General features: G+C 44.2%; 1 protein-coding gene across 1 annotated transcript in view; it reads left to right on the top strand.

Moving 5' to 3' along the window:
* Window positions 1-3,838: 3,838 nt before the first annotated feature.
* The window catches only part of LOC120031885 (synapsin-3-like), a 117,277-nt gene continuing 108,119 nt past the window's right edge, over window positions 3,839-12,996 (top strand). The window contains exon 1 of the mRNA XM_038977693.1: window positions 3,839-4,218. Within this exon, the coding sequence (XP_038833621.1) occupies window positions 3,839-4,218 (380 nt within the window). The remainder of the gene's footprint in view (window positions 4,219-12,996) is intronic.

The raw sequence follows: 12,996 nt of genomic DNA on the forward strand, positions 1-12,996 counted from the left end.
CCGGGCGGGCAGCTTTAGGAAGAGTCTTGGTGGTTCCAAACTTCTTCCATTTAAGAATTATGGAGGCCACTGTGTTCTTGGGGACCTTCAATGCTGCAGAAATGTTTTGTTACCCTTCCCCTTATCTGTGCTTCGACACAATCCTGTCTCGGAGATCTATGGAAAATTCCTTCGATGTCATGGTTTGGTTTTTGCTCTGACATGCACTGTAAACTGTGGGACCTTATATAAACACACGTGTGCCTTTCCAGATCATGTCCAATCATTTGAATGTACCACAGGTGGACTCCAATCAAGTTGCAGAAGCATCTCAAGGATGATCAATGGTAACAGGATGCACCTGAGCTCAATTTTGAGTCTCATAGCAAAGGGTCTGAATACTTATGTAAATAAGGTATTTAAAATAAAATAAAATACATTTGCAAGAATTAATTAATTATTTTCTCGCTTTGTCATTATGGGGTATTGTGTGTAGATTTATGAGGAAATGTTTTATTTAATACATAGAATAATAATTAGAATAAGGCTGTAACGTAACAAAAGGCGGAAAAAGTCAAAGGGTCTGAATACTTTCCCGAATGCACTGTCTCCTCCTCTGTTTCCTCATTTTCATGGTTACTAATGATGAGGAGGTAAGATTATTAGTTGAGAAGATGTTCATGTGGTAGGTGACAGCAGTCTGTGTAGATATAGAGATTTGATTCTAACATTTGTGGCACTAGTGAGAATAAAACAGAGCCGACTCTTCGTTGGTAACCGTATAGCATGCCATGTGGTTGATGTATCGCGATGACTCACACACACTGTATGTCATCACACTCATCTGATACTGTGCCAAGTTTCTTTTAGACTAGTAGTAAAAAAGGAACTGGTTGCTAAGCGACTGCCGTGTCAGTTATATCACTAAGTACTAGGGGACCAGAATCGTGTGCTACGTGTGGGTCGGGTATGAGATGCGCACGTGTATTTAACATTTTAAAAAAGTAGGATGAGCTATTAATATAAAGCTGAATTGTAGAGGGAGGCCCAAACCCCATTGTGTCGTTATGTTCTTGCTTTTTTGATTGCTTTTAGATGTGCTACTGTTAATTAGTTATTAATGGTATTTTCCCACATGTTGTTAGAGGCAATGCAATTCCCATACAACTGTTATCCTCAGTGCTTAGGCTCTTTCAAGTCCCAGTCAGCTGTATTCATACTTACCATCGTGATTTCCCTACATTTAAGTAATGACCCTATGTACCGCTCCATATCCAGGCTGTATCACATCCGGACGTGATTGGGAGTCCCATAGGGCGGCGTACAATTGGCCCAGCGTCGTCCGGGTTTGGCCCGAGGTAGGCCGCCATTTGTAAATAAGAATTTGTTCTTCACTGACTTGCCTAGTTAAATAAAGGTTCAAAAGAAATACAAAATACATTTAAAAAAAATTCCCTGACCTCAGACACATCGACCGCCATGAATAATACATACTCTGTAATGCTGCTAACATCCTAAATGCACGGCGGAAGGGAGACACTAAAGCTCCCTCTGCTCACTGCATGTACTTTAATATGGAAAATATTCCCTACCACACACTTGAAAGCAAGACGAAGGACTTTTCTAGGTTCAGTTAGCAGTTACATATCCACATCCCTTCACATGCAAACTCTGCCAGAACACCTCGGGGCTATTTCTGTGAGTCACCATGATAATCACCTATATATTGTGCTGAGGGTATGAGGGCACCATTCCACTTCAGCAGTGCTACACATCATTCACTCTATGAGTGCTACACATCATTCTTCTATGATACTCTCTCAAAAGGTCACAGAGTTTCTAATCCACCCCTGGCACCCCCTTTACCCATGGCCCGAGGTCCTCTTGGTCTGCCCTTCGCCTGGCCCTGGTGCCAGCAACCCTATTATCGTCACCATGCATCAACACAGTCCCACCACGGTCTTTAACATCGCCTTAGTCTAGCATTATCCTGCTGTATCCATTAATTACAGAGGAGAGACTACCGTTACTGCCTTCCCTAGCGCAATGCAAGCCATTGCTGCCTGCCTTGGTGCAGTCAAGGCTCTATTTGTCATTTACAGAGACAGCTAAGAGGCTAAGAGAGAGGGGATCAGTTGGGGCCCTGGGGGGTTGATTATTAGATTTTTGGCAGGGCCAGACTCGGGACCTCTGTGTGCCCCCTCTCCTTCCCCCTCTCCACTCTTACTGATAACCCCTTATTGCTAATGTCGACTCATCAGGTTGGGAGTGACGGGGGGCAGATTTTATAAGCCTCACTTCCTGCAGGGGCTTGTTGAAACTGTCTCTGTTGTCTTTAAAAGAGAGAAAGGGTTTGCCTGTTAGGCTTTAATAGCATCCAATACTGTATGTGCAGAGGGATGAGAGGAAAGCTGCTTTAAGGCTGGTTTAAGGATGGTGAGATAGTGGGGGAATGCACCAGTAGTGGCGTAAAGATAGGGATTTCCCCCTGCCTTTAGTGGCGATTGATGGATCTCTAAGGATGGGCTCTAACTGTTTCAGCACCACAAAGAGTGGACAGCTCCCTTTGAGGGCCATGTTCTCTATAGTATTCTGCTACTGCAGCTATAGCAACATATTCTACATGTTGTGTGCAGGCAAGTTGCCATTGAACATTTCATATGTTATTGTTTAATGTATTTTATGCCCCTGACAGTGCCATGCAGTCTGGTAGGCTGTCTGTGGTGTGAGCTAGTGCCTTTTTATAAAATGGATGTTTTGATTTCCCACAGTGCCTTGTCATATCCTTTTCCCGCAATCCTCGCTCTTCTTATTTACCCACACAATCCCATTCTGTATCAATCAGCGTCTGATAGTCAGCAAACCCATCCCATAAAATGCCATATCTCTCCCACCCAGCCTCCTTCTTTCACTATAGATGAATAGTGGGGGCTTATTCAAAGTGTCATAACTCAAGCTTTCACTCCAATCAGCACGCCTCTACATTGTCCTCTTAGTCAGTGCAGCTGATCTGAGTGACGTTCTTCTGGATCAAGCCCAGTATCACACTACCTCCGCTCTGTATGCAAAGCAGATTGTTAGCACTGTGATGGTTAGACTCAAAATGCATTAAGGCAGCTACAGTCTCCTTAACCAGGTTTGAATTGTGAATCCCCTCTCCCTACAGGCTTCCTGACACGAGGCTGCTCCACATACTAGTACTGTACCAACTGTTTAACATGCAGATAGAGTCGATGGTTAGATTTAAAAACCATAAGGTGATTGAGTGACTCCTAGTAGGCTTGTATAAAGGCCCTCAAGTCCATCCCACCTAGAATACCCCCTTAACATGAGCCTATTAGTAGTACCTCTGTTCAAAATGCAAAGCCATTGTTTAGATTCAGATTCAAAATGCATTAGGTGTGTTTGACTAGGTTTGCGAATGTGAATCCCCCCAGCCTGCCGCCTCCTGTGCCTAAGGCAATTGCTCATCTATATGTATGTTTCTGAGGCTGCCACTGTGGTTCCAACAGGGTTGCGCAATCCTACTTTCCTTCTTCATGAATGATTGGTGGCTGGCTGGCTGCGGTTTATAGCCCAGTGTGTTCCTGTGAGAGCTAAGCTGACATCAATGCTGCGTCAATGATGCTGCCTACTGCTCCATACTCCTTCTGTTCCAAATGCATCTTTATATGAGACATTTATTTACAGTAGAATATAACAATTGAGTATATAACAAATTATTGTTTATTATTATTATTGTTACAAATGTATCATTATTATTATTATTATTATTATCTCTCCCTTCCTTTGTCTCTCTCTCGGATCTCACTGTCTACCCCTAGTCCAGCTGGCCTGACCGACCGACCCACCAGTCACCATGAACTACCTACGCAGGCGTCTGTCCGACAGCAGCTTTGTGGCCAACCTCCCCAACGGCTACATGATGGACCTGCAGAGTGGGCCTCGCCCCACCCCGCCCTCCTCCACCTCCAATCCCGCCTCCCCAGCCACGGAGAGGCGAACGCCCCCCAGCCTGCCACCACAGGTCCCGGCTTCAGGCTCGGCCCCGGCCCCGACCCCCGGGGGTTTCCTCAGCTCCTTCTCCAGCGTGGTGAAGACCGCCCAGTTGGCACAGAACGCCGCAGCAGCAGCCAAGGCTTCAGCGGCGGTGGCAGAAGCTGCCGCAGCAGTACCCGCCAAACCTGTCATACGGAAGCCCAAGATTCTACTGGTCATCGACGATCTGCACACAGACTGGTATGTTTCTCTCCCATGAAAGTGACCACTACATCAGTATATTACACAAGCCTAGGCTATATCGCAAGTATTACTTGATATCACAGCAAGTAAAAACAACCTATTTGAATTCGGATTAAATGCACTGTGCTCAAGCAGTGTTTCACATACCCTCTGTCCACTTGGACAGCACATGGAATTTACCAGAAAATAGCTAAAGTCTATTCTTGTATGCAGCATTAGTCATACTAATAAAGTGAAATCAGTTCAGAAAGGGAACAGCTGAGATGGCACCAATTAGATGCAAGTAACAATCATGCATTGCATTGGCGGTCTATTTAAACCCCTGGAGTTGATGTCCGCGCCTCCGTGGAAATCGAATTAGCATAATAAAACATCCCCATAAAGTTTAAGCGATATCTGTTTTGTTGCGTCTAAATCCACCGCATCCGCCGATGTCGCACTTGCGCATCTGTGGTGAAATGTGACAGCGCTAGAGCAGTGTTTGTCAGACCATTAGGCATCCCGAAAATTGTTTTTTTCTCCATAAAATCGTCTGTAACCGAACGGTTTGGACTATAAAACTATTGTTATTTTGCTCTACGACCCCCACAAGCGTCTTGGCACTTGTCTGAAGTCAGTACAGCCCATCTGCCTTCTATCTGTAGCTTCCAAACAGTTTGGGCTACACACTAATATGAAAAAGGTGGAAAGGTGGGACTCTCACGAACATGTACACTACTGTTCAAAAGTTTGGGGTCACTTAGAAATGTCCTTGTTTTTGAAAGAAAAGCACATTCTTTGTCCATTAAAATAACATACAATTGATCAGAAATAGAGTGTAGACATTGTTAATGTTGTAAATGACTTTTGTTGCTGGAAACTGCAGATTTTTTTTATTTTTATGGAATATCTACATAGGAGTACAGAGGCCCGTTATCAGCAACCATCACTCCTGTGTTCCAATGGCACGTTGTGTTAGCTAAACCAAGTTTATCATTTTAAAAGGCTAATTGATCATTAGAAAACCCTTTTGCAATTATGTCAACACAGCTGAAAACTGGCCTGCATCCCGGCGTTGCCTCTTCACTGTTGACGTGGAGACTGGTGTTTTGCGGTAACTATTTAATAAAGCTGCCAGTTGAGGACTTGTGAGGCGTCTGTTTCTCACACTAGACACTCTAATGTACTTGCCCTCTTGCTCAGTTGTGCACCGGGGCCTCCCACTCCTATTTCTATTCTGGTTAGAGCCAGTTTGCGCTGTTCTGTGAAGGGAGTGGTACACGGCGTTGTACGAGATCTTCAGTTTCTTGGCAATTTCTCGCATGGAATAGCCATCATTTCTCAAAACAAGAATAGACTGACGAGTTTCAGAAGAAAGGTCTTTGTTTTTGGCCATTTTGAGCCTGTAATCGAACCCACAAATGCTGATGTTCCAAATACTCAACTAGTCTAAAGAAGGCCATTTTTATTGCTTCTTTAATCAGGACAACAGTTTTCAGCTGTGCTAACATAATTGCAAAAGGGTTTTCTAATGATCAATTAGCCTTTTAAAATGCTAAACTTGGATTAGCTAATACAACGTGCTTTTGGAACACCGGAGTGATGGTTGCTGATAATGGGCCTTCGAACGCCTATGTAGATATTCCATAAAATATCAGCCGTTTCCAGCTACAATAGTCATTTACAACATTAACAATGTCTATACTGTATTTCTGGTCGATTTTATGTTATTTTAATGGACAAAAAATGAGCTTTTCTTTCAAAAACAAGGACATTTCTAAGTGACCCCAGACTTTTGAACGGTAGTATACATGCAGGTTGTTTTGCTCTAGGACGCCTACAGGCCTCAAAAGTCTCATCTGAAGGTCTACCGGACCAGTAAAAAGAAAAAGAAGAGGTTAAATACAAGTATGTTTCCTGATCTTTCTTATATCTCGCAGATATAGGACAGACACTTCAGAACAAACGTCCTTTTGATTTTTTGGGGGGGACAATCTGTTGTTCCAAGCAGTGAATCTGTTATTTAATGCGTTTGTATTGGCTAATAGCAGTAAATATTTTTCATCATATTCTTTTGGGGTATTTTTTGGGGGATACTTCAAGGAGTCTTAAAATTCTAAACCAAATAGCGAAGTGATCCTTGGTATGAACTTCTTAAAACAATTCCGTATAGCTTAGTAGAACCATCCTCCACTGGCTTAGACTCTTATGGGTTAAATTTGACTAGAATATCTCTCCCTCCGAACTTGGCTGCTGCCCTCAGCTCTCCATTAAGATTCTACAGGGAGGCCTGACTGGTCTTAGAATTATTACTAAGTCATGTCCCAGCAGACTATGCTGTTAGAAGTCTGTGCAGGACTTTTTTTCTTTCTTTCCTTTTAAAGGCCATCTGGGATCCCAAAATGTCTCATTCCCTTTTATCTTATTGTGTAGCTGTAATTAAGCCGTGCAGCAGAATCCCTTCAGTATCTACTGTAGATTCTCTAGGCTGAGTCAATCACTCTCAGTTCTCTAAGGAGCTCCCTGCAGCTTTATACAGTACACTCCGCCTATGGCAACTCTGCATTGTTTTTTGATATTTTGCCCACTGTATAATTATTTGTAGGAGATGGCCAGATGACCTTGACACATGTTACTGAGTATGTATTATAGAGCTTTTTTGACATGTAGTTTGAGTTAAAAAAATTAAAAAAATAATAAAAATGCACCTTTTATTTAACCAGGTAGGCTAGTTGAGAACAAGTTCTCATTTACAACTGCGACCTGGCCAAGATAAAGCAAAGTGGTGCGACACAAACAACAACACAGAGTTACACATGGAATAAACAAGCGTACAGTCAATAACACAATAGGAAAAAAAGAAAGTCTATATACAGTTTGTGCAAATGGCATGAGGAGGTAAGGCATTAAATAGGCCATAGTAGCAGAGTAATTACAATTTAGCAAATTAACACTGGAGTGATAGATGTGCAGATGATGATGTGCATGTAGAAAACTGGTGTGCAAAAGAGCAGAAAAGTAAATAAAAACAATATGGGGATGAGGTAGGTAGATTGGGTGGGCTATTTACAGATGGGCTATGTACAGCTGTAGCGATCGGTTAGCTGCTCAGATAGCTGATGTTTAAAGTTAGTGAGGGAAATATAAGTCTCCAACATCAGCGATTTTTGCAAATCGTTCCAGTCATTGGCAGCAGAGAACTGGAAGGAAAGGCGGCCAAAGGAGGTGTTGGCTTTAGGGATGACCAGTGAAATATACCTGCTGGGAGGAGGTGCTCTTATTCTCCATGGACTTTAGTGTCCCACAACTTTTTGGAGTTAGAGCTACAGGATGCAAATTTCTGTTTGAAAAAGCTAGTCTTCGCTTTCCTGACTGACTGCGTGTATTGATTCCTGACTTCCCTGAAAAGTTGCATATTGTGGGGACTATTCGATGCTAGTGCAGTCCGCCACAGGATGTTTTTGTGCTGGTCAAGGGCAGTCAGGTCTGGAGTGAACCAAGGGCTGTATCTGTTCTTAGTTCTACATTTTTTGAAAGGGGCATGCTTATTTAAGATGTTTGACAGTGATGAGGGGTGGTCGTTTGACCGCTGACCCATAGTGGATGCAGGCAATGAGGCAGTCATCGCTGAGATCCTGATTGAAAACAGCAGAGGTGTATTTGGAGGGCAAGTTGGTCAGGATAATATCAATGAGGGTGCCCATGTTTACGGATTTAGAGTTGTACCTGGTGGATTCCTTAATGATTTGTGTAAGATTGAGGGCATCGGGCCTCCCGGGTGGCGCAGTGGTCTAGGGCACTGCATCGCAGTGCTAGCTGCGCCACCAGAGTCTCTGGGTTCGCGCCCAGGCTCTGTCGCAGCCGGCCGCGACCGGGAGGTCCGTGGGGCGACGCACAATTGGCCTAGTGTCGTCCGGGTTAGGGAGGGTTTGGCCGGTAGGGATATCCTTGTCTCATCGCGCTCCAGCGACTCCTGTGGCGGGCCGGGCGCAGTGCGCGCTAACCAAGGGGGCCAGGTGCACGGTGTTTCCTCCGACACATTAGTGCGGCTGGCTTCCGGGTTGGAGGCGCGCTGTGTTAAGAAGCAGTGCGGCTTGGTTGGGTTGTGCTTCGGAGGACGCATGGCTTTCGACCTTCGTCTCTCCCGAGCCCGTACGGGAGTTGTAGCGATGAGACAAGATAGTAATTACTAGTGATTGGATACCACGAAAATTGGGGAGAAAAGGGGTTAAAAAAAAAAAAAAAGATTGAGGGCATCTAGCTTAATTGTAGGACTGCCGGGGTGTTAAGCATATCCCAGTTTAGGTCACCTAACAGAACGAACTCTGAAGATAGATGGGGGGCAATCAATTCACATATGGTGTCCAGGGCACCGCTGAGTCTATAACAGGCGGCAACAGTGAGAGACTTATTTCTGGAGAGATTCATTTTTAAAATTAGAAGCTTGAACTGTTTGGGCATAGCCTGCAAAGTTCTGTCATACTTTCCAGGTCTATCTCTGGAGTAGATTGCAACTCCTCCCCCTTTGGCAGTTCTATCTTGACGGAAAATGTTGTCGTTTGGTATGAAAATCTCAGAATTTTTGGTGGCCTTCCTAAGACAGGATTCAGACACGGCAAGGACATCAGGGTTGACGGAGTGTGCTAAAGCAGTGAGTAAAACAAACTTAGGGAGGAGGTTTCTGATGTTAACATACATGAAACCAAGGCTTTTTCGGATACAGAAGTCAACAAATGAGAGTGCCTGGGGACACGCAGGGCCTGGGTTAACCTCCGCATCACCCGAGGAACAGAGGAGGAGTAGGATGAGGTTACGGCTAAAGGCTATCAAAACTGGTCGTCTAGTGCGTTGGGGACAGAGAATAAAAGGAGCAGATTTCTGGGTGTGGTAGAATAGATTCAGGGCATAATGTACAGACAGGGGTATGGTGGGGTGCGGGTACAGTGGATGTGAACCCAGGCACTGAGTGATGATAAGAGAGGTTGCATCTCTGGACTCGCTAAATATGCTGGGTGAGGTCACCTGTGTGGGAGGTGGGACAAAGGAGTTATCTGAGGCATGTTGAGTGGGACTAGGGGTTCTGCAGTAAACTAAAACAATGATAACTATCCTTGGCAACAGTATACAAGGCATATTGACATTTGAGAGAGACATAAAGCGAGGCATAAAGCAATCACAGGTGTTGATTGGGAGAGCTGGCTAAGATAACAACGGGTAAGACAACAACAGCTAATCAGCTAAAACAACAACAACAGGTAAAATGGCGATGAATGGGCAGAGATGGTCAGTTAACTACACACAGGGCCTGAGTTCGAGGCTGGGGCCGACAGATAAACAAAAAATAAACAAAATGGAGTACCGTGATTAATGAACAGTCCAGCAGGCATCAGCTATGTAACCAAGTGATCATAGGGTCCAGTGAACAGCAATAGATGGAACAGGGAAGCCGCGGTAGTCAATACTACGTTAGCATACGGGAGACACAGCGTTTAAAGTTAGCAGGCCGGGGTTAGTAGAAGCGTCTGCTCCGACGTCCGGCAAAGGCCGGTTGAGGGCACAGTGGATAGAGTTCCGTCGGCAGACCAGTCGTGGTGGTACGGCGGGGCGTCGTGTCGACAAAGGGTCCAGGCCAGATGACGAAAGAGGTATTGCAGTTGTAGTAATTTCGGTTGCTAGACGGGAGATGCGCCTGGCTCGCGGCTAACTGGTGCTAGCTTTGGGGCAGGGGCGTTAGCCACTATAGCCACTCGGTAGCAGCTAGCTAGCAGCGATGATCCGATGCAAAGGTCCAGAGCTTAAGGTGGAGTAGTGGATTCTAGCCGTGTTGGGGTTGAGTCCGAGAGGCATCAGCTGTGTAGCCGAGTGATCACTGAGTAGGCCGGGAGGTGGGCCTGGCTCAGGGCTAGCTTCGGGGCTGGGTCACTCGGTGGCAGCTAGCTAGCCTTGATGATCAGGAGTAATGGTCCAGGGTTTACGGCAGTCCGATTCTGGCAGGCTGGCAAGTATTATCCAGGCTAAAAAAACGGCTGGTGTCTGTGCGGAAGGTAAAGGCCGCTAGCAGTGGCTGACAATGACTAAATAGCTAGTAGCTAATTAGCTGGTTAGCTTCTGAGTTGCAACCAGACTGAAGAAAAAAACTGCATTTGTTAATGAGGCATGTTCAGAGTCAGTTTGACAGCATCTTTTTCATAATAGTATGAATGTTTCATAGGTCTTCTGTGCAGACATGGGCCAAACATAAAAACAAAAACAAACATACTGGATACAATATCAAAAGAAATGTGGTTAAGCATCTCCAATGAAAGTTGGTCTTGACCCAGTTATACACGGTACAGCAGACGTCCCTTGTATGTACAGTGTAGTGGACCTTTGTGTTCATATCCGTTTGCCCAGACACCATATTCATTTTAAGCTTAGGTCTATAAGTGAACATGCTAAGTGCATGTTTTCAAGTACAAGCGGTCAGCTGTCAGTGAGAACTTGAGTGAATCCTTTACCAAACATATCATTATGTTTGTGTGTATTGTATCAACCATGCAGTCTTCTCTTTATTGTTGGTGATGTGTGGCCATGGTTGGTAAAAGGCTGTAATAAATATAGGTCTTAAAAAAGTGTTTTTATGCGTATTGTTTGATATAAACAGCATTGGGATATTACCATATGAAAACTGAGGTGTTTCATTTTTGGCCACACTGAGGCACTGTAGTCCACTTGCCACAAGTTCACAACCTACTCTAGCGCTGATGTGTTTCTTCACATTCACTGCATCTCTGTGTAGAGTAACACTGAGTTATGAACAGCAGGTGGCGCTAGCTGATAACCTATTGGAAAACTCTGAGAGAATCTGTACCTGTGCTGAGCATTGCTCCCTGGGTTACCTCTGACCATTCAATACTACCTGTGAACACCTATATGGTCTGCCACCACAATACAGATCTGTTCAAGTGGCACATACATGGCCTTATTCTGTTGTAATCGTTCCATTTCAAACACATGGGGATTAACTTGTTTACTCAGTATAGAGTGAGCAGTGCACCATCAAAGATTGAGCTTTGTGGTAGCAGCATGGCCCTTTACATGGAGACCTACACACTTGGTGTAATTTGTCTCTTCTCTTGAGGCTCTTCTCTTTTTTATCATCATCTCTTTATATCACTGTAATTCAGTACAATAGACGTGCCTTGCTAGATTGACAATAACCATATGAGTTGGCAAGACAGCACAAACACGTCTGAGACCAGGCTACCAAATCAAAGGTGGAGTAAGAGTGGAGAATAGCAGCAGCTCAACCTTTGAACTATTGAGCAATACCCCTGTGAGAGAAGTACAACTCGTAAAAGCCTTGCTGCTTTGGCAACGTGTCTGTATCATGGTGCCGATTTCTTCCCCCTCCTTACTGTTTGTTAAAGACAATGTGAACGAATGTGCATTTAGGCATGCTAGTTTTCTCTCTTCAGTTTAATGTGTGGATGAATTGATGGCCGTGTAGTGCTACTACAGATGTCAGTTCTCTGTGAACCCTCCTGCTACCGTCTGTCTGTCTGTCTCCATTCTATTCCATGCACTTGGCTGGCGTCGTAGGGGAAACATAAAGCTCCAGAAGTGTTTGAATGGGCCTCCATTACCACATTAGTTTCTGATAGTCATTTTGCAGACACTTTAACAGGGTCCAGTGGAATTGTGTCAACACCCTTCTGTCAGCTACCACAATATATGCATCAGTAGGTGTTCAGGTGGCATTGCAAACAGGGGTGAAATGAAAACAATGTCAACTTTTTCTCGTGTTGAATAAGACATATCTCTTTATTTTAGTGGAGGACACTTGCTAGGGATGCTAGGGAAAACGTGATAAAACCTTTAAGATAAAGTAGTAGATCATGGTTTTAGGTGAAATCGAGGGCTTTAAATCCTTGACTCCCATCTGAAAGTCTGCAAGGTACAGTAGTTCATGAAAAGTTCACTTTGTGGCTGCCTAAGCTTTCCAATAGTCCTCAGATGCTTTGTGTTTTTACTGCATCTCCATAAATCAACATTGATCCTATCTCCCGGCACTTTTATTGTTGCTACGGTTGCCAACACAAGTATTTTATCTGGAGCAAAAACTATTATAGACGACACAAACCGATAGCTTGGAGAAGGTTGCCCCGGACCGCAGGCGAACGGCCATGAGATAAATAACCACAATAGAACCATTCCCACCAGGCAACCAAAAAAATAGCTGCGTTTGTAATTCAGGATCAATGTTTGTCTGATGGGGGGGCCACAAACTGGTGCTCCGTTTCGTTTCAAACTCCCAGGTTTACATTTGTAGACAAAATGGAACTATTGAAATTGGTCAATGTTTTCCTGCTTTGTCTCTGTCGGTACCTCTGCAATAATCTGGTTTTGATGTGCTTTAATTCCCGGTTAATTCCGTATCAAGATGAGTTATTAATAACACCATTTGACCTATATTCAAGCCTTGGGATCATGTGGTGTAATACAGACATTGAAACGTGAATGCTTTAGTGATCCATGATTACCCAAATATCTTAACCAAGTATGAGAATTAAACATTTTTTATGATGCATTGATAGATGGTGTTAGGTTCTAATTATCAGAGTAAGAACTCGACGGACACTATAAAAGCTTAAACCAAGTTTATTGTTCCCAAAGGATCGAACAGCTGAACAGACAAAGACATGGTTACAATAGTGGCGGTATATGTACCGCCACTTTGGGTGGAGTCTCCTCCTTCTCGCTAAATATAGTTTCCTGCCTAGCAATAAAGATGCTAAGTGATACGGGCAATAAACT

Source organism: Salvelinus namaycush, chromosome 38 (genome assembly GCF_016432855.1).
Source record: "Salvelinus namaycush isolate Seneca chromosome 38, SaNama_1.0, whole genome shotgun sequence".
Taxonomy (NCBI): Eukaryota; Metazoa; Chordata; class Actinopteri; order Salmoniformes; family Salmonidae; genus Salvelinus; species Salvelinus namaycush.